Raw genomic sequence first — 22,944 nt, 5'->3', positions numbered from 1 at the left:
TTCTTCTTCTACTTCTTGTTGTGTTCTTTGGCAGCTGGCAAACCAGCTTAAAAGTTAATTACCGCCACCTTCTGGACTGGAGTGTGGAGCAGTAGATTGGAAATAAACTACATATCTTGCTACTATACTTAATTAGAAGATTAAGTTTATTTATTTGATGTCCTTCCCCAATTTAAAAAAAAATGCATTTCGTCTTTTTATCATGATATTTATTATCATCTTTGTTCATTATATTTGTTACATTCTATCATTGCATGGGTCCAGTTGGGTGCTTGCCTTTTTATGAAGTGTATCATTTATATTCCTGTAACACTTATTCTCCGACTGGTAATTATTTTCTTGCCTCTGCTCTTCTCACCAGTGCCAAATGTCTTCCTGTCTCATTTAAAACGTTATATTCTTGCCATGTTTTGTCACTGTATTCATTAATGATAGTTCTTATATCTGATTTGCTTAGTGGTAACTGTATGTCGATCATTGATCATTTCAATGACTGTTTTACTAATATGTCTGCCTTCTCATTGCCTTCCATTCCATCGTGAGCTTTAACCCAAAGGAAGGAGATATTCAACTATCTCTTTCAAAGGCAATATCTTGTTTGCATGATGATTTCAATGATTTAAGACTGGCTCAGTCAGATTGTAAGACAATCTCACTGACCTGGCCACTGTCCTCCGTCCACTGCAGGTGACATTGGAACAGTAGGACTGATGTTAATAAGGTCTAATCCTACTTCTTGTGCTTTAGCCTTTCCTGTCCGCCCGAAACAAAAAAATCTGGTTTTATTATGATCCCAACACTCCTGTAATAAAGCCTCTGATGCTAGTTATTGTGTCCTTGGTGATTCACCCAATATGCCAGCATACTTTCTTCTCTTTTGACTTAGCTTGCATTGCTGCAACAATGCATAAATGTTCCACATCTTATTTTTAAGTTGGTTTCTGCATCAGACATGTAAGCTATGCAGGAGTGTGAGTCAAAATGGATGTTTACCTATATTCTAATATTGAGTCCTGTGCTTTTTATAAACCTGATTCCTGCTGATTACAATTGTCCCATCTGCCTGTGTTATGCCTGTTCATTATCTTCAGGGTGTTGTTTAGACCTGTAAGACCAAACCTCATTGTTGATACTATATCATCTTCCTTTGTATCTCTGTTGGTCGTTCTCATTTCACGTACTTTCTTTTGAATAAACCTTATTTTCTCTGTCCCATTCTTCCTGCCATCTTTTTTCAATCCTGATTTGATTGTACTTTTGATCTCAGCCTTGCTATAATTTACTGCCATATCTACAGCTCTTCTCCTTGTTGCTCCTTTTGATTATTTATCAGCCAGTTAATTTCCTTCCACCCCAAAGTGTGCCTGAATCCAACTAAATTTGAGTTAAACCCTTTACTACTACAGTATGTGCTATCTCTAAAATGATGTATTGTATTGTGTCTGAGTGACTATTTTGTATGCTTACAGGGGGACTGCTGGAAACTGAATATATCAATACTTTACTTGGTTCTTTTCTTCACACGAGTTTAACGCTATATTTATTTTAATATATTTTATTTTTACTTTATTTATTTAAAAAAGTTACCTGGTGTACACTGTCAGGCTCAATTTCTTTTCCACTATTGTCCTTTCCACTATTGTCCAGCCAAAACTCCTTTCTTCTCTCCTTTTCCTGAAATGGTTGAAGTGTGCTCTTAGCTGGATGAGTATTGTTATTTCAGCCTCAAGTTAGCTTACCAAGTATGTTAATGCAAGCAGTGATCTTCTCATTACAAGACGCATTTCTCCCATTTCTACCTGTAAGGCTTACACTAGAGTGTTATTCATGGCCTCAATATAACCTCAGAGCCTGTTGCTGAATCGTCTTCAACTTTTTGGCATGGTCTTAGCGGCTGACTCGTATAAGACACATTAATAATCAAGAGCTGATCTGACCAGTGGAATAAAAATTCTTTTCAGAGCATTCCTATTTGCTCCCCACTCTCTGTTCCTCAGAAACCTGATAATGTTAAGGACCTTGTTACATTTCTCTTCTATTTTTTCCTGATATGAATGTTCCATGTAAGCCCCCCGTTTTTGTTATTGTTATGTTTTGTTAAAAAACACCACTTGGGGAGTAGTGCTGCTGTCAATGAGGCAAGAGGTCAATATAATCAGGGGGCTCACTTGACACAGATGTTGCTGGTAAGAAGCAAACAGTTTTTGAAGTGGAGGCCACACTAAATGATCGTCCTATTACACATTTGTCTGATGATCCTAGTGACCTTGAGCCATTTACGCCAAATCACATTCTTTTGATGAAAGGAAACCAAGTTTTGTCTTCAAACCGAAGCCAGCATAATTGAAAGACCAGTGACAAAGATGTGTCTTCTTCATCTTTTTGTTTTGTTAAAATCCCACCACTTGGGGGAGTAGTGTCGCTGTCAATAAGGCAAGAGGTTAATATAATCAGGGGGGTCACTTGACACAGGTGTTGCTAGTTAGAAGCAAACCAAGCGTTAATGGCTGTGAAATTAATGTTATGATGTCTTTTGTCTATGTTTTTGAGAAATTACATATGACAGAGAAAAGGGTTTTGCCTGGTTTATTTTGGAAACCCTGTCGATTGTAAGTAATACATCGCCTTGGACACTTCGTCATTTTTTCACGTGTCTAAACAAATAATCAACAACCCTGGTGGCTTCTTTTGATTGGTAACGGGGTCACTACACCTCTTCTCAAACCATACTTGAGATACTTGAAACATTCCACTCTTTCTAATTTGAATGGCAAGTTCAGCTTCAAAGCCAAGCCAGATGGTTCTCTTGACAAGACCAAAGTTACATGCATTTATTATCCATGTGAATGAGTAACCACCGTAGTACGTTGAGTCTTCGATACCACTTGCTGGCCAAGCATTGAGCCGATGCAGAGTGCCTGCCTACCCCTCGACCACGCTGGATGGTTTGCAACGGAGACCCATGGAAAACTCCACAAGCAACAAACTTTCAACAGCGATAACGACAGTAAATGGGTGGCTACAGCTTGCAGGCCGATTTAACATCGTCAATATGTATCTGTTTTTTCTTGTTGGGCTTGAGTTTGCCATGTTTTGCGCTCAGCATCTTTTTTGAGCATGCAGTACTTTTGAGGGTATTCTGGAGAATATTCTGGATAGCATTTCTTTGTTCTGGATTATTGCAAAAATAATAAACATACATGTTGTATAAAGCAAGCATATTTATCCATTCCCATGTCAATAAGCGTATTAAAAACTTGAACAATATCCCTTTAAGGTACATATAGAACTGATCTAAAATGTGTGATTAGTTGCGATTGTTTGTATAATAATCAAGCGGTGAAGAAATAAAAGCATGTATGATGATTTCAGTGTCGTTTTTGATGGACACGGACAGATAGGACCACCCTATCCGCCGTGGAACGCCCTCTCCGAGCGCCTCGGAGAGCTTTTCGTGCACCTCTGATTTTTCTAACTGTCTGTGTTTATTCCGGATAGCCTACGGACAGCCCTTGGCTGTGATTTGTCGGCTAACGACATCATTTCCGTACAACGTCATTTCCGTACGACGTCATTTCGGACCTCAAACTTCCTGCTTCTTTCCCTGTATCACAATAAACACAACTACGATTCTATAATAAATGTGACGTGTGTATTAAGCCAGCGGAGTTGTCCGGCTGATGGTGGCTCGTTAGAGCACTGACGGCATGTCTGCATGGTCACATACGGTTATAACGAGCTTTCAAAATGGCGCTAGCGGGCTAGCATCCATGCTAACTGTGGTGGTAACAGTGCAAAAACCCGCTGTCACGACTTTAATTCCACTTCTATCATGACACTGTTTCTACAATAACGTCAGGTTAGAAGCAAACACTGGGTAGTAGTTAGTATCGGGAGTCCCTGCTGACTGTGTGGAAGCTGGAGTTGAAGCTAGTTGGGGCGGAAGCTAGCTAGCTCCGTGTAGCTTCAAGCTGTGGAATTAGCAACATAGTTCGGAAACAAGACCGGGGAACCGCTGCGCTAAGAAACGATTACATCAGCATTTTGACCTGCTGGGTGTCACTTTATTTTATTTAGTTGCCATCGTAGCCTACACTGTGTGTGAGGAAAGTGGTGTGTAAGTAAATAAACAGCGTGGACTTCTTCTGATTACTCATGAGGTAGGCTTCTCCAAGCTTGTCTTCCATTGCGCCACCTACTGTTCTGGCGGTGAATTGTTTTCACGGACAACTATAAATGAAAAAGTTTCCATCCGATCCGTAACATCGAACATCAGATGGAGTTCACGGAACTGTACCTTCTGAGGCAAAGTCAGTATGACATTGTAAACACCTTTTGCCCGTCATGGCATCTGCTGAGTCAAGGCCTTTCATGAAGTAAACAGGTTGCCAAGCAACTATAACGTCATTGGGAGTGTCTCCCTGTCTACTTCCGTATTCAAAAGCCAGGAGGTGGCCTGCGCTAGCACTTCCGAGGAGGGAGGAACGAAGATCTACTGTTATAAAATGGATAGACGCCGGATGTTCGGGGCACTCTGATACAACTAGTGTACTGGTGGCCCATTGGTTTGCTTTAACCTGTTCATTGCTTTCTTAATAAATACTTTGATTGAACAACTGAGTTAGGCTCATCTTCTCTTAAAGATGTTTGTTAAATGCACAGTGGATGTGTAAACCACACTTCTACCAACAATCCCCTCAACAGGAAGAAATGATGTGGGGGAAGATATGTCTGTGCCCTGTAAACTCCAAACACAGAACAGGGAGGATCATGTATGTACATTTACTTAACACCAGAAAGAATAAACTAGGCTTCAGTCACATACTCATCCCATATAAAGGTGCAATTTAAAAGCTTTTTTAACCACTGCTTTAAGATGAAAAGGACAGTTGTGAAGTCGAGCTACTGCAACGTTACTGCCGAGCGAAGCCGCAGTAGCCGGCGAGCTACTGCGGGTTGCCGCTGTCGCGTCGCTACTGCCCATCACTGATAATGGGAGACCAATGCCGGAGCTAAAATGTATGCTTCAAACGACGGGACAGAAGATAACTCGATCGACTACGCACAATAAAGGCAAATTGCTTCACACAAGTTTGAGGAGCTTACCTTGTAAAGGTCACCGCAGTGCACTTTATGGAACGAAAAAGTTACATATGTCATGGGTCAGACACCTTAAAACTATAGGAATGAGGAAATGGATCTATGTATGTATTTGTTTATTATTTGTGTGATTGTTTATTATTTGTGTGATTATGTATATATGGGGTTTTTGTAAAGGAAATGTGTTAAATATGGGGAAGTGACGTCCCGACAAGGGGTGTTTTTTTTTGGAGCTGCGGGCTGGCGGTGCGGCCAGAGGTTCGAGGAACTGGATATGCTTCATCATATTGGTGGTATTTCCTCCCTTCGATGAAATAGCTCTTTTGCACGCGTTGCAAGTGGCGTTGCTGTCATTTTGTCGTGTGAAATACAACCAGACTTTAGATCGTTTCTGCCTGGTTGACATGTTTGCTGCCGTCTGAATGAAAAAGTTCGCGCATGCGCAACGGCACAGGGAACCGTTAGCAGAATCGTTAAAGAATTTCGCTAACGATTCCAAGGAATTGGTTCACTGGGAACCGGTTCTAAACAAGAACCGGTTATAAATACTCTTATTTTGCTGATGTTCTCCATTACATGTGGAATCTATTGCACTTCTGTCCGTCCTGGGAGTGGGATCCCTCACATGTGGCTCTCTCTGAGTTTTAACGTTATTTTTCCACTGTTCATAGGTTTTTTCTTTAAGTAGATTTTCCTTACTCTTGTTGAGGGTTAAGGGCAGAGGATGCCACACCATGTTAAGCCCCCCAGTGACAAATTATGATTTGGACCTGATTGATATTTTCAAAACCTAGTATTATGTATTTGAAATAATAAAAATTAATAAAAATGCAATATTTATGATCAGGACTGCAATCAGTTTAAGAAATTAAGTAATTGTAAGTTAAGAATAATATCAATGTGTAAATTGCTTATAGCAGTTTAACTCCTGGGCCAAACTGACTGCGGAACATCTGCGCAATAGTTGTGCTATGTGCCGTGGTTGTCTGTTGTTCACACTGGCAGCATGTCTGCTGTGGTTCTGCAATGGACACGCTGGTATAACTACTGTATTTCCTTGAATAAATGCTAGGACAATAGCCCTAAGCCGTGCATTTCTGGTCCCGCAATATTTCAAAGCCTTGTTAAGACAAATTCAGTCAACAGAAACACTGGAGTGGTTTTATTTTGAAACTGGTATAGGAAGTGTTGAAAACATGTTTGTGACACATTCAACAGATAAACACTGAAACGCTGCTTAACTGTAGCTGAACCGCAGGCAGTGTGGCCACTCGATCTGTTAACATGGGCGCCGAACTGAAAAGCCGGTATTCCCTGGCCGTTCCGCAGACAGTGTGGCCAATTAGCAAATCCGGCACAAAACATTTTCCATTGTCTGTTCTTTTTTAAAGACATCATTCAGAAATGTATCTGCACCTATTCTGTTTTGTATATATGCAAGTAAAACTCAGTCTTAGCGTTATAAGGATAAGGATAAACTTTATGGAACATCCCCTCAATGTCTGCCATGATGGCAAACTGTGCCTGGTGGAAGCTCAGGAGAGTACTAAGAAGTTAGATGGCTAAGTCAGGTCCTTGTAAGAGTTCATTGTTAAGTGATGTTCCTTTATATGAAGATGCACAATCCATTACTACTCTGACTGTATTTTTGCGTTTGTGGTACACCAATGGGGTTGCATGAACCACTTTTCCATTATTTTTCTTAAGGTCCTTTGATGGCCCCTTCTAAGCCAAAAGCAGCACCTTTTTGAATCTCCTAATGAGATAATGTGCTCGCTGTTCAGCTATGTGGTTAGTTTTGGGTATGATGACATGCTATTATGAAGTGGCAAAGGTAAGTATTAATTATTATTTTTCATTGCAGCTGCACTTGATACCAGCTGTAAGAAGCTGCGGTCCTCAGTTACATTGGAGGTTTTCTCACATATTTTCTCTCTTGGAAATCATGGTTGTACTGGTCAACAAGAAGGTTTTTCAGATTTTCAAATGAAACGTGGTTTACTGAATCCACAGGCCTTCCAAATCTATCCACAGCTAAAGATTTTTGTGGTCCAGCATTGGCACTGTTACCGTGGCTATTAATAATCTGCCAGGGCTCCATTGCCTCTGGGACATCTACTCCAATTAAGAGTTCCACATCTGCACCAATCTCTTGCAGTGGTATTTCCTGCAGGTAAAGACACCATTTTGAGAGAAAATGTTGTCCTTTTTCACTGATATCATTGTTTGAGTACATGTTTTATGGAGTTCAATATAGTTATCCCCATCTCAATCACCAACTTGTAGTCCAGTTACTTCATAACTATTGACTGGTTTATTTTGACCCATTGCTTGCAGGAGAACTATAGTCTATAGTCGAGTTTTCTGGTTCTCAGAACAGAATGTTGCTGTACTGCCAGGGTCAAGAAATGCATAGGTCATCAGTGTTTGCTGCCTTTGGAAGCTTTAATTTGTACAGGTAATTTTGAAAGCTGTCAGTCTTTTCCTGCCCTGATGTCCTCTTCCTTTCTCAATGAGACAAGAGTTCTGCTGTCTAATCTTTTGGCTTGATTGATACGTTTCTCGTTTAATTAATTCTCTGCAGGTTTATGAATATGCAGTATGCTAGGGTGCTTTCCTTGACAATATTGGCATGTCATCCTTCTTTTAAAGGTTTTACTTATGTGTCCCTTGGTTAAACAGCCAAAGCAGATACTATTTGCTTTTAGCAGATGCACCTTAATATCTGGAGGTTGGGCCTTTTACAATTCAAACTAATTTAATGCATGTTTAACTGTGCTACTAATGCAATAGTTACCAATACATATAATGCTAACAGGTCAGTGAACTGGACCTGTTTTTTATATTTCAAAAGCACTGTTCCCTTTTTACAAGAAATATATATTTTTTTAATATGAGTTTTAAACTAGATGCAAGATTCAGTTCATCCATTCTTTTTAACTCTGTCATAGCATAACCACATCTTGTAAGGTAAAGGGCATTGGCATGCAATTAATTTCCATCATCAGACTTTATAGTGCTCCAACTGATGGCTCTCTATGTTCGCATTTACAATCTTCATTCCATCTCCAAAGTGGATTAACAGAAGTCACTGAGGCTCAGTATAGCCTTTGTTAGCTTCCATGTGGCCCCTAGTGTATTGTTCAAGGAAATAAAGTCCATCCTCGTGATTACTAATTTTATTTTCAATACAATGCTTAAATGCACGCATGAAAGTTTGAAAATTTAAAGGGTCACCATCAAATACTGGGATCTCTCTGGATAGAAGTGAGGATTGTTTTGGTTAAAAAAACAGTAGATCTGCAAAATCAATTTGTCTCTGGATCAGTTAACAGATCTTTTTGTAATCGCTAGAGTCTGAGTCTGTTTCCTCAGAAGAGTCACTGTCTGGGTCCTCCTGTTCCTGCTGCTCCTGCACTGGAGATTGTTCATAGGTATTTAATTTAGGTTGATGGGGCAAATCTCATTTGTTACTCACTGGTTTGATCTGTCTTTTTCTTACTCACGAGCCACTTCACATGGATCCAGGATTTAGCTGATTACTGTCCACTCCGGCCACGCCGTCTACGGAAGTGTTCAATTTCCATTCATAAGAATCCAAAGGAGATTCTAGTTGGCGATGTCTCGTTATTCCATCAACAGGTTTTTCCAGCGAATCTGGAGTCTTTGACTATGTGGTGGCCTGTTATTTGATTTTTATTTTCTGTTACTTTAACAGGCTCTGCTTCTTGACTCACACATTAAGACAAAGTAAAAATCATAACACTGCAGTCGTCGATTCTGTTGTCTTTTGGTACATTTATTTAAGTTTAAAGAAAAATGAACAAACATGTCTAATTCCAGCATGAGGTCAAAGATTGTACTGATGCCCCATTCTACAAACATTTCCTCCAGCTATGCTGAGAACCTCAGTCCCCTCCGTCCTTCCTTCTATCACAGCTGATCATCATCTGATTAATCACAATAAACAAATAACAATACATTCAAAAAATAATTAATTTGACATGAATTTAGAAATCTAAATCATCCCCAATTAATTACCAGTCATGTGAGAATATATATCATAATAAACACAAAGAAAGGCTCTGACACATATTTAGTGTTGTTCATTGTTAACTTAAAGTGAGCGCAGGTCAGCAGGGGAGTGAGGAGGGAGGACATGCGGGCGGGTTATACAGCACAGGCAAGATTAAATTGGTTAGAGGTTATAAATGTCGGTTTTAGTACATTTTGGATTAATTGCCCAGCCCTAATTTACATACAGTATATATTTATGCTGTCTTGTGGTTGAACCAGACTTTTAATCTTCTTGGGCTTGGGCTGCTTCACCACTCTGTAAGTGTTAGCTTCATAAAACACAATATTAAAGAAATCAAATGATACAAATTCTGTGGTGACCAGCATTGCCACTGAGGTTTACATGACCAGTGACACACTTTTAACAATCAGAACCTTTTTACTTGTTTCTTAAGTCTGTGTGGCATTGTTTGTGTTCACAGTGATCAATTTGGTGGCAGGAGAGCATACATTTTTAATATGAACCCTGACCATCTATTTCCTAACAAAACATGACATTATCTTTTAACTGTGGTGATAAAAGAAGCCAATAATGTACTTCTTCTAGCCAGCTGCATAAGACACAATACTTTTCTAATGTATATCACTTTAAAGACACCTGTATCTGTTTGATGAATGATTGGTCCCTTTCCGATTGTCCATACTTTCCTGGATTTTCTACTTCGTCCAGTGACCTGGGCTCACTGAGGGAACCTAAGCTGCTCTCAAGCTTTCAAGAGGCGTTCTTGCTGCATGTTCCTGGAGGCTCCTGTAGATTCATCTTAGATCTGCAGAAAGAACAGTCAGGTAAATCAGAGACCCATTTTAGACCTGGTATTAACAGCTGCAGGTACAGGTCTGAATGCAGGCAGGACACATTGAAGACTCATATGAAAGCCAGACCACATTAGAAGGTGGTCTAGGATGCATGTGCCCTCATTTTGTTTAGCTGTGTCAATACAAATACATCCTGGGCCACACCTAAGGACAGCCTACTCAGATGACTTCTCTGTCCTGCTAAAGTTTCATTATGATCCCAAAGTATTGTAAGACTTCTCAGTGTTTGCCAAACATTCATTCATTTGTGGCTCAGTTCAAATATAACACTGATTACCACATTTTCTTTTATCCCTTTAAATGATTAAAATCATGTGTCATTGTAATGCTCTTTGCATTAAATCACCATACCCTGCTCTACCCTGTGTGGCCGTTTGTACCCCATAACCAGGGGTTGTGTACAGCAGAGTCCTGCACTGGGTTGGTTACCTGCCGGATAACCCGAATAAGGTTGTTTGAAATATATTTATGAAAATTCACGGGTACAGGTAAAAGTGAACTAAATGCTTGCGGGTAGCGGGTGATGTTATTGTTTTCATTGAAATTGGTAATGAAAAAATGTTAAATGTTTTATTGTGAAAGCCTTGATAAAAATGGATGACATAGAGACAAAAATAGTTAGTGGTGAATACCAAATTGTGGACAACACATCATTGAGAAGCAAGTCGGACAATTGAGAAAAAGTTTGTATTATCAAAGACTCTGAGAACACATGACACACGGAGACACACGGAGCTTCTCTTTCCAGCTTCTCCTTCCTCTTCTCAAATCATTATCACAGCTGTTACGCAAGCCTCACGCAGCCTGCAAGGCTGTGATTGGTCTGCTAACTAGGGTTGAACGATTTGGGGAAATAATCTAATTGCGATTTCCCCCCCCCCAATATTGCGATTGCGATTTAATATGCGATTTTTTTTTTCGGTCGACCATGGCAGCCCGGAACTGCGCATCCACCAAGGCAGCGAGCACGCGAGTGAGCGAGAGAGAGGTGCGCCTCACGTTTGCAAACCCCCGCTGCTCAAGTAACAACCTCTGACTTTTTTTTGTTTTTAACCCTTTCGAACACAAGTCCCCGAACAGACAGAGTGTTTGTGGAGCCACAACACAGCAGACATGATGTCGGTGTAAAGACCTTGCGCATCCCGTTCATGTCCGGGTGGTCGTGCAGCAGTATGGAGGCGCCGGGCCTCGGCAGGAACACCCCCATGCTGAGCACCTCCGTCTCGCAAATGTGCATGTAGGTGACCGGGGGGCTCTGGAGCCCCGCAGCCCTGGAGCTCGGCTTGCTTTTCCGAGAGCGATTTTCAGGTCCGGCACCGCGGTCACCAGCGAGGTGAGCTTGCTGTGTGTGTCCGCCACGTCGAAGACTTGAGCCTCCTATAGGTGACGCAGGCCTGCTTCGCTATCTTCTGGATCAGCGGAGTTTTGTTGTCCCGCGGCATTCTGGCTGCGGGTGAGGACGGCAGCCCGATGCCCTTCTCTCGTTCGCACGTTATAATCGTGCACGTTGCGATTAGGAAATCACGTTTTGTCATATCGCGATTTTATCGCAAATGCAATTAATCGTTCAGCCATACTGCTAACTACATCCTTTCTGGAGTCGCATTTCCGGTTTCATGCCCCATAATACCGGCAGAAACCACGGAAGACTTAGAAGAACGAATATGGACCAAATAGAAGAGCGTTTGGCAGAAGAGATCCGAAAGTATGACCACTTGTATAACCCGTCACTGACTGGCGGATTTGTCCGCCAGAAAAAGGCTATGAGGAGCCGCAGTTGCAGTCGCAGTACTATAATTCGGCCTTTAGTTGCGACGCACACGTTCTGAACACAGTGCTTCACACCACGCTTGGGAAGCCTGCAGAAGATGATGTCTTTGGAGATTAAGCGAGTAACATAGTTAGTGTTTTATTCTGCCGAAGAGGCTATTTTGGCTTACATGTCCTAATGGCACAGGCTTACATATACAGTGGATATAAAAAGTCTACACACCACTGTTAAAATGCAAGATTTTTGTGATGTAAACAAATGAGACAAAGATAAATCCGGTCCGAACTTTTTCCACCGTTAATGTGACCTATACCGTAAACAATTCAATTGGAAAACAAACTGGAATCTTTTAGGCGGAAATATAAAAAAATAAAAAACTTACAATAACCTGGTTGCATAAGTGTGCACACCCTTAACCTAATACTTTGTTGAAGCACCTTTTGATTTTATTACAGCACTCAGTCTTTTGGGGTAGGAGTCTATTCGCATGGCACATCTTGAGTTGGCAATATTTGCCCACTCTTCTTTGAAAAGGGCTCCAAATCTGTCAGATTGCGATGGCATCTCCTGTGCACAGCCCTCTTCAGATCACCCCACAGATGCTCAATTGGAATCAGGTCTGGGGTCTGGCTGGGCCATTCCAAAACATTTTTCTTCTTCTGGTGAAGCCTTGCTTTTGTTGATCTGGATGTATGCTTTGGGTCGTTGTCATGCTGATAGGTGAAATTCCTCTTCAGCTTTCTAACGAAAGGTTTTGTGCCAAAACCGACTGGTATTTTCTAACTGTTCATAATTCCGTCCACCTTGACTAAGGCCCCTGTTCCAGCTGAAGTAAAACAGCCCCAAAGCATGATGCTACCACCACCATGCTTCACTGTGGGTATGGTGTTCATTGGGTGATGTGCAGTGTTGTTTTTGCACCAAAAATACCTTTTGGAATTATGGCCAAAAAGTTCAACCTTGGTTTTATCAGACCATAACACATTTTCCCAGATGCTTTTTGGAGACTTCATGTATGTTTTTGCAAAATTTAGCCGGGCTTGGATGTTTTTCTTTGCAAGAAAAGGCTTCTGTCTTGCCACGCTACCCCATAGCCCAAACAAACGATGAATACGGAAGATTGTTGTAACATGTAGTACACAGTCAGTCCTTGCCAGAAGATCCTGCAGTTCCTTCGATGTTGCTGTAGGCCTCTTGGAAGCCCTCCTGACCAGTTTTCTTCTTGTCTTGTCTTTTTGTTCATCAATTTTCGAGGGACGTCCAGTTCTTGGCAATGTCACTGTTGTGCCATATTTTCTCCACTTGATGATGGCTGTCTTCACTGTGTTCCATGGTATATCTAATGCCTTGGAAATTATTTTGTACCCTTCTCCTGGCCAATACCTTTCAACAATGAGATCCCTCTGATGATTAGGAAGCTCTCTGCTGACCATGGCTCTTGCTGTAAAATGAAACTAAGAGAATGTAAAAATCCTACTAGAACAGCTGAACTTTATTTGGGATTAATCAGAGTCACTGTAAATGATGGCAGGTGTGTACTGACTACTATTTAACATGAGTTTGAATGTGATTGGTTAATTTTGAATACAGCCACATCCCCAGTTTTAAGAGGGTGTGCACACTTATGCAACCACATTATTTTTAGTTTTTTATGTTTATTTTTCCCCCTAAAAGATTTCAGTTTGTTTTTTCTGACTAGGTAGTAAAAATAAAGTGCTTTGAAGTGAGTGACTGTTTAGCCTGTGTTAAATCACGGGTCAGTCGCAGGTCTTATATAAATGAGTCAGGTCCATATTTTAGTTCTAGCTAACTTTGGGTAAGGGTTGGTTATGGTATGGACCTTTGCGGATGCGGGTGGGTACGAGTTTGCAAAACTGGACCCATGCATTACTCAGGTGTACAGGCAGTGATGCATAATTTACCAACATTTCATACCCCATAGGCAATTCTTTGTTAAAGATCATAAATCATTAGGGTTTGGGATGCATGAGTAGGGTTAAAAGGTCATGTCACTACTTTCTTTTTACAACCTTTACGTTTTTCTACCTTAGGTTATTTTCGGGTCAACCACATTTTAGAACAGGTCTTATTATTTCCAAATCTGCCCCACATGAGTTGGGTTTCTCTGACACAAACAAAAATAGCAGATAAGGACATGTTTTTCCTTTATGTTGTACCTTTCAACAGAGGTAATTGAACCAAAGGATGAACCAATTGGTTTGGTTTTACTAGGTTGCGGTGTTGATAGAAGTCGCCATTGACAGTGTATATGATTTTTTATGTAGACCTGGGAAAAGCTCACAGGCAAAAAATAACTAAATCTGCAAATGAGTGCCTATCACCCTTACCTATTGTGTGTCATGTGACTCTTGACCAGATGTCCAGCAGCCAGAGCAGCCATCAGTGAGAGCTCTCCGGCCAACACGGTTGCACATACAATCCTGGCCAGCTGCCGGGCATTCTCTCCTGGACAGTCCTGACTGGCTCCCTGCACGCCCAACATCTGTGCACACACACGCACACACACACACACACACACACACACACACACACACACACACACACACACACACACACACACACACAACATTTACAACATTGATGACAAAAGAAAATGTCTGATAGAGATGGATCTGCATCTGCCAATCAGCTTGCTGCTCCCTCATTGTGCGGGACAGCTAGCAAAATCAGAACTGTTTGCTGTCCTGGCTCCTAGATGCTGAAACGAGCTCCCCATTGACATTAGGACAGCAGAAAGTCTATACATATTCCGGCGCAGACTAAAGACACATCTCTTACAACTACACCTTGGATAAAACAAATTGTTTAACATTTCGTTGCACTTATATGGCACTTACATGTAGCACTTGGTAGTTTGGCTTTTGCTATGCAAATTGTACTTTTACCTTCATGGTTGAATGCACTCATTGTAATTCGCTTATTGTAAGCGTCAGCTAAATTAAATGTAATTTAAGGTAATGTAATGAAGGGAGACGTATTGACAATTGTAATTACAATGTAATCATAAAAAAGGGAACTAAATCAAGGAAAAGAAAAATGTATTAATGGGTTAAGTTAATAAATTCAACATGACTGTGTGATCTCATTACATTATTCAGTACAATTAATAAAATATGCTGCAATTCTTGAACAGATGCTTGTCTAAATGCAAGTACAATTTTGTATTAAAGTAAATTGTATTTGCACAGCAAAAAATCATAGCATACATTTAAAAAAAAAAAAGCACTTTACATAGTGAGATCAAGGCCTTACAGGTATATAACGTTATAGGGAAACCCTATATTTCCCTCAACAAGCAAGCACTTTTGGGACTGTGGAGATAAAAACTCCCACATTAACTGGAAGAAACCTATAGCAGAACCAGACTCTATGTGGCCAGTCATCTGCCTCGACCAGTTGGGGTGAGCAGAGAAAATGGAGAAGAGAGACGTGGGTGGAAAAGAGGAGAGAGAAGAGAGAAAAGGGGAGAGAGAGGAGAGATAGAGAGAGATAGACCAAGAACAGTTGTGTAACCATCATTTTAAAGTTATGTCAGACTGGTTGTTTTAAGAAAATAATAAGAGTTACATTTATAGATGTAATGAAAGCAGCACCAGTTAATAATAATAAGGATAATAATAATAAGGCTACATTTTGCTGATATCAGCCTTCCTCTCTATTTCTTTAAGTAAAAAAATGTGTATAACGTTTGTATAATTTGAGTTGTAACCCACATTAAAATATAACAGATAGATGATTAAATAATTTATAAAGTTACCCCAATACACCAGAACCTGGAACTGGTCTCATAGTTTACAAATGTGGCGAGCAAGCCGGGAGTTGCCAAAACATATATTAAATAGCAACCAGTGAATCGGAAGATGACAATATTTCCACCAAGTGTTAATCTTCCAAACTCAGTCCTAGCTAGTGGCTTAAAAAGCACAGACAACAATTTTAAGACTTTCTAAAACAGTATAGTTCTATTCAGAAAATAATCCCAATTGACCTGCCCTAATCTGAATCAGGCTCACAGTTTATTGTAGAGTTTACATATGGCACAGCTGGTACAGACATCATCATCATCGAAGTGTACAAGCTTGGCAGTAACACTGAGAAAACATTGCTTACCATATCAAGGCCTTAGCAAGCATATAAACACCCACAGTTAGCCAATCAACCACAGAAATGTATCTCACAGTGCCGAAAGGGATTGGAAAAATTGAGTGGCAATTACTTTGCGGATGTGCTGAGAGAAGAGGTTTTTTTTGCATTAGTGAGACGGGTGGTCAAATTGGTTTGAGGAAGATCAGGAGGATGACACTGCAACAAATTTAGATGATCAAGAACATGCTGCTGAGATTGAAGCTCAGGAGAGTCCTCAACCTAGTGCTCTCTCCCCACAACATGTTCATATCCATGAAAAAGACCAAGCACCACCTCAACACCCGCCAAGAAAAGACACAGCCCACTGAGTTTTACAGACCTCTTTCTGTCTGACCTGCAGAAAGTTGATGTTGGAGATATTGTAAAACATGTATGTTTGTGTGTACCTGGAGGCAGGCTTGCTGTGGTGCCAGGTTGGTGCCCCCTCCTACAGTGCCAAGCTCTATAGAGGGCATGGTGCAGCTGATGTACAAGTCTTCCCGAGTTGGTCCTGTTGCCTCCATCAGGGTGATGCAGTTACTGCTGGTCACTGTTTGGGCAGGATCCTGGAGGAAACGCACGCACGCACACACAAACACACACACACACAAACATACACACGCACACAATATTGACACAAGAAAACATTGAAACACACACACTGATGCACAGTATTTCTTAACAATTACTTCACCTGTCCACAGGCGATGAAGATAGCAGCCACAAGGTTGGCTGCGTGAGCATTATATCCGCCAATGCTCCCTGCCATAGCGGAGCCCACTAGGTTCTTACTGATATTCACCTCCACCATAGTTTCCGTTGTCGTTTTTAAAACCTGCAGCAGCACAGGAAGAAGTTAATATGAGATGAAGATGACTATTGAATTGGAAACAACTTAAGGTTAGATGAAGCCATATACAACTGATACATTCACAATTGATCTGTCTTCAGACAATAGACATTGAGTATCTGCTTAAATTGTTTCAGTATAGAAGTCCCTAAATGTTTCCAAGCTGAGCAGCAATGTAGGGATGGTGCACTATCTGCCCCCATCACATAAAATGAATGTGAAAGGAAGGGATATTTTACATGTGTGTATGGACAGGAGAAATTTGGAGGGAAGGTATTTGTCATATGTTCTATAATTGCCTCCTAATTGTGCTAAATGCTTTGGTTTTCACTGATTTAATAAGGGGGTTTAACTCTAAGCTAATTAAGGACAGCTGAGGTAAACTTTTTATTGCGTTTGCATAGATTTAAAATGTTGATCCTTCTTCCTTTTAGCAACTGTCAGAAATCAAAATTTATTGATACATGAATTGGAAACCAGATTATTTCCTGCAACATTATAAGATTTTCATGGACCAACAGCAGTAGCTTTTCTCAATACTTATTACCTACTTTTAAAATGTGCAAGAAGTCAGTGCCAACAACAGTAAGCTGCATTCTTAGTTCTGGCTCTGCCTACCTCTCTAACCACTTTAGCAGGGATGGTGGCATCACAGACAGCAGACTTGCCTCTGCCTTCAATCCAGTTGATGGCAGCTGGTTTCTTATCAGTGCAGTAGTTCCCACTGACAGCCACCACCTGCACCTCTGGGAAGTGCTGTTGCAGTCTGGCCAGAGCCTGTTCTGTACCCTGCAGATCAGTCAAGCGTGAAAAACCATACGTGAGATAGACTAGGATTGTATGTCTTACATCAGCGGACAGCAAGTCAATTTGGCAGCAAGACATTTTTTTTGTAGCCATTAGCTGGTGGGCCGGAACACAATCATAGGCAAATCCCAGAGACGAAATGTTGCTGGTTTTGAAGCAGCTTCATAGTTGAGCTTGTCCAGACAATGCTTGTTACACAAAGAATAGATTTCAACAACAAAGAATAGAACTCAACAAATAAAAGAGGCAATGAATAGGCTTATTAATTACGTATCTGAGTAATGTACAATCTGTTTTAATCTTCCCTTTCCATAATACAAGACATATTCAAATTTTAAGAATGACAGAATTAATCTGAGCATTAAGGAGCACTCATCAGTCAGGCCTTAAACAATGTATCACAAAATACTGTAAAATCTTTTTATATTTGCATGCTGGACATGTGCAAAGTTAAGTAAGAAAACTTTGCATTAAAATATTTTTTGCCCTATGTGACAAAATGTGATTTGTGATTTTGATTGTTTGATGAGGCTAATAGTGTAGCAAAATTATTTGAGTGTGTAAGAGAAAGAATCTGCAAACGCATTCTGAGGTTTGGGAATATAGGAATGTATACAGTAAATGTGTATTCAGAATATGTGTATACCTAATCGGATTTGTAAACCTGTACTTTGTAAATCTGTCAAATGTAGACGTATAAGAATTTATTACATATTCAAGGATCTATGTTCTGATTTGTCTACACAAGTAAAAAATCTCACATTTACAGATTTTTTTTATGTATTTATAAATCTCAATACACACTCCGATTCTGAATACACATTTGTAGATGCCTGTACATATTTTTGCAATCCTCAGCATTCATCTTAAGACAATTTAAGACAATCTGATATTGCTCCAATTCAAGTTGATCCTACCTGGTTTCATGAATGTAAATCCGATATGTCTCATCTACAGTGAAGGCATTGGGCGTCTATTTTGCACACATTTTTTAGTCTATGCTTTTAATAAAAGGAAAAACGTTGTGTTTGATGTGTATATAACAGGGTTCATACACACTTTGACCAATGGATTTCCATAACTTTTCAATAACTTTAAACCAAATTTCCATGACCGAACATTTTGTGAAATCTCAGTGTATACGCGAAAAAATGACAAAATGTAGTATTCAAACTAACAATGAGAATTCCAAGGCATACAGTATACCTTAAATAACACAAACCCAAGTATGCCTGCCTATATTTTTAGCGTATTTCTTTAAAAGCATATGAATTATTTAAAACTCAGCGTAAATGAACTAGGGATGGGCATTCAATTAAATTGTCTTAATCGATAGTCGGGAGAATTAACGATCGATTTTCGATTAATCATTAATATTTTTATATTAAAATTCACTATTTATAGGCTATATTAAAATGCAGTGAAAATAGAAAAAACACAGCGTGTTTCCTCATTTAGGTCTTTATTACAAGATGAACAACTCTTGTGGCAGTTAAACGGGATCAGTTCAATGGTTACACTTGAAAATATGCGCTGCTGTATTCTTAAGCCCCGATGAGAGCAGCAGCTAGCCGCTGAGAGCTAGCTCTGTCTGACGGTTCTAGACCTCTCAGTCCGGTCGTTGTCACGCCCTCACTCCCGGAACCCCTCACCCAGACCCGGGTCTGTGCGGGTTCCCTTCCCCGTGGACTGAGGCTTAAGGCCGGAGCATGCTTCTGCGTTGTCAGGGGCCCGCAGGCACGCAGCTGTAACGCAGGACTCGTTGTCATTCATGGTTTTCCAACCGTTGCGCGTGTTGCCATGCAATTCCCCGCCAGAACACTAGGCGCAGTAATGTTTTTTGTCGAAGTCGGCTCTTCTTCGTGTGTGGCACGAAGAGGAGCGATTTATTTACATCGCCACGGCGGCTCCTCAGAGCCTTTTTCTGGCGGAAAAATCCGCCGGTTAGTGACGGGTTAAACTAGTGGACATAGTGTCGGATCTCTTCTGCCAAGTGCTCTTCTATTCGGTCCATATTCGTTCTTCTAAATCTTCCGTGGTTTCCGGGCATGAACCGGAAATGCGACTCCGGAAATGATGTAGTTAGCAGACCAATCACAGCCCTTGCGGGCGGGTGACGCTGCCCCGCAAGCGTTAGTTAGAAAAATTGGCCGACGCACGTAAGGACGTAGAAGGGCCGTGAGGGGCCCAGAAGGGCTCTTGCGTCTCCTGGCCCGTGAAAACGCAGAAGCATGCGCCGGCCTTTAGCTCCGGGCTGCTTCCTTCAGCTGCTAACATCTTCACTGTGCTGCGTTCAGGGAAACTCGGATATTCGGACCTCCTGCCACATAGCGAACATGCAATAGTTTTCATTGATGAAAAAAATGTAATTTACGAAATTCTTCATGATCAATTAATCGATCGTCTATTAATTATGCCCATCCTTAAAATGAACGACATGAAAATATGATTATAACAAATTTCCATGACTTTTCCAAAACTTTTGGGAGATTCTTTTTTTCCATGACTTTTCCAGGCCTGGAAAAACACATTCTAAAATTCCATGACTTTTCCAGGTTTTCCATGACCGTACGAACCCTGATTCAAGTTGAATGATTTACTTAATTTATGTTATTTTTTCTTATAACACATCGGCTATTTCAGAGTCCTGTTAAGCAATCAACAAAATCTTAAACCAAAGCTGACTTCCCAACTTTTCAGATTAAAATTATGTAATTTAGCCAAAAATTAAGTTTTGCAAAGAAATCTAACATTGTGCTTTTACTGTGTAGGCAGAATTGCGAAAAGAGGAGGTTATTCTTTGTATGTCGCTGCCATGACAGAGACCGGCACCTGCTGTACCCGTGAATGTTCAGTCCACTTTTGAGACATAAAAAATTTAATTATTGTGCCAATTTCTGTGTGTGAAATATTCTGAAAAAATAAATAATTTGAATCATCTAATGATCTGCTTATTATTGCTGGCAGACTGTTTTGTCCTGCAGGCCTGCAGTTGCCAACCACTATCCTACATACCTCTGTATCTCTATGATATATGTGTGATATAATGTGCCTACAATGTCAAATTTTTTTTGGCTATTTAAATGAAAGCCTTGATGATATGAAACACCCGAGCACATGCATACACAGACAGAGTTACCTTAGATATCATATTCATCCCCATAGCATCTCCAGTCTTTGAATGTAAGCGAATGTATAGATTTCTCCCAGCCACGCCAACCAGCAACTTCTGGAGTCGAGCAAACCTTCAAACAGCAACCACAAAAATAAACCAGATGACATACAGCCAACATAAAAACCCAAACTTACTACAGTTCTGTTCATTTCAGTTTAAAATTTTTACCTGCTAGTGTTGTCAAAAGCTTCTTTGATGGCCTGAAAACCGTCAATGCTCTCCATCCAGGCCTTTACCTCAGCAGCCTGACAAGCAGAGGGCATCCTCACTACTGGTCCTCGAGTCATGCTGTCAGCCAGGATACAACTGCTGGCTCCACCTCCAAGCTAATACAAGCAGGGGATATAAAAACCATACATTATTATCACAGGATGCTGCTTTCACACTACTTCTGAACACTATAAATAAATTGAAAATGGGTAGACAAATTAACAGAAATAATACTTACACATTCTCTGTTTTAAATCTTAATTATAAAGCAGCTACAGCTCTTTTTTTAGGGTGTATGAATTTGATACCTTCCAATCAAATACAAAGAAGTCTTCCTTATCATTGCCCCAATTTTATCAGTGTCTGCCAAGCCACAAGACGCACACTTTGTTGACCTCCCAGTACTGATCTCCTCACAGAGAGTTATATCAGCAACATAATATGCTGAGTTTGCCCACTGAGAATCAACAATAATAATGCGCATTGGGTGTTTGTCAGGGAAGTCATTTTAGATATTTGAATAAACAACCAAATCAAATCTTAGGAGTCTCTGTTCCCAGATTAAAAATCAAAGCGTTTAATGTCTTTTGAGAAGGGGTGCCTTTAGAGTCAGAGTCTAATAAATTATAATTTTAAGATACAGCTGGCTTAAGAAAACAATTTCTAGACCAACCACCAGCACATCTGACACTCACAGCAATTGCTCGACAACCGCGGTTGGTGCTGGCAACCAAGCAGCCCTCTGTGGTTGCCATGGGAACCTGGAACTGCTTCCCATCCAGATGCAGTGGTCCCGCCACGCCCACGGGTACGGGTACATAGCCAATCACATTCTCACAGCAGGTGCCCATAACCTGAAAACAGATATTTTACCAACCTTGTGAATCTTTCGTGCAGAGAGGACTACAGTTTTTGTGTGTGTGTGTGTGTGTGTCTTCACCTTAGAGTAGTCATAGTGGGTGTATGGCAGGGAGGAAAGGGCAGAAGGAGAGGGAAGCTTTGCAGATATTATCTGTCTTCGTATGGCCACTCCTCTCTCTGGACTCTCCATCGTGGCCTCCAGTTTATATGCAGGGATATGTTTAGAGTTGACCAGCAGCATCACCTCAGCATCACTAAGGAAACTAGGCCCAAGCTGAAACAGAAACATAATGTTTACAATTCACAGCAGAGATGAAGCAGTGTGAACATTTTATATCAAAATTATAGTGACCAAAATTAACAGTATTATCAGTATTTTTGTGACATTGCTAAAATGCAGGTTTAAATGAACACAATCAAACTAATTTTATTGGTGTAGTGTAGCCTAGGGCTGCTCGATTATGGAAAAAATCATAATCACGATTATTTTGGACAAAAACAAAATCACGATTATTCAAACCATTATTAATATGTAAACAAGCACACACAGAGAGAGAGAGAAAAAGAGAGGGGTGGGGGGGCTATGAGGACCATCATCATTTACCCCCGAACCCCGACATTGAACGGGTTCCATACAACAAAAAGGGGAGAATCGCGAGCTGACCCGCGCGGGTCCGGTGAGAACAGCCGGGCGGCTGCGCGCTGTAGAATGGACGCTGCGCTGCGTGGCCGCTACACTGTGTGGTGCTGCTGCTCGTCGGATTCGAAGATGGCAGACGGGCCTGCCCTCCCTCTGCCATTTTCCACTCGCGCTGTTTTTTAAATACCTCCGGTCCCCACACACACAACTCACCTCCTTCACTTCACAGCTCCTTGTGAGCGAGTGTCAGTCAGCGGGGCCGTGTTGAATGCTTTGGGGGAGGGACTGAATTGCGAATGCGCGTCTCTTTCGAAAAAAAAGCCAAATAATCGTTTCAACTCGATTATTGTAGTTGTTTAAAGTATTTATACAGAAGAAAATGTCTGAAAACGATCAAGGGAGCAGCAATGACATATTAATTAATTGAAATTGTTTTCTTTAGCCAGCTATATCCTTAAATTATAATTTATTAGACTGTGACTCTAAAGGCA

At 40.8% G+C, this 22,944-nt stretch overlaps 1 protein-coding gene across 3 annotated transcripts in view; it reads right to left on the bottom strand.

Annotated features, from left to right (window-relative positions):
* Positions 1-8,878: 8,878 nt before the first annotated feature.
* The window catches only part of LOC133001606 (3-hydroxy-3-methylglutaryl-coenzyme A reductase-like), a 32,057-nt gene continuing 17,991 nt past the window's right edge, over positions 8,879-22,944 (bottom strand). For all 3 annotated transcript variants that reach the window (XM_061071219.1, XM_061071220.1, XM_061071221.1), the window contains exons 12-20: positions 21,893-22,087; positions 21,648-21,806; positions 20,911-21,068; positions 20,707-20,812; positions 17,379-17,549; positions 16,605-16,745; positions 16,318-16,476; positions 14,113-14,267; positions 8,879-9,944 (exon numbers count right to left, since the gene is read on the bottom strand). In XM_061071219.1, the coding sequence (XP_060927202.1) occupies positions 9,890-9,944; positions 14,113-14,267; positions 16,318-16,476; positions 16,605-16,745; positions 17,379-17,549; positions 20,707-20,812; positions 20,911-21,068; positions 21,648-21,806; positions 21,893-22,087 (1,299 nt within the window). In that variant the 3' untranslated portion in view covers positions 8,879-9,889. The remainder of the gene's footprint in view (positions 9,945-14,112; positions 14,268-16,317; positions 16,477-16,604; positions 16,746-17,378; positions 17,550-20,706; positions 20,813-20,910; positions 21,069-21,647; positions 21,807-21,892; positions 22,088-22,944) is intronic.

The sequence above is a fragment of the Limanda limanda genome, chromosome 5 (genome assembly GCF_963576545.1).
Source record: "Limanda limanda chromosome 5, fLimLim1.1, whole genome shotgun sequence".
NCBI classification, from domain to species: Eukaryota; Metazoa; Chordata; class Actinopteri; order Pleuronectiformes; family Pleuronectidae; genus Limanda; species Limanda limanda.
Note: the sequence above shows the minus strand (reverse complement) of the source record. Positions and strands in the feature narration are given on the sequence as shown.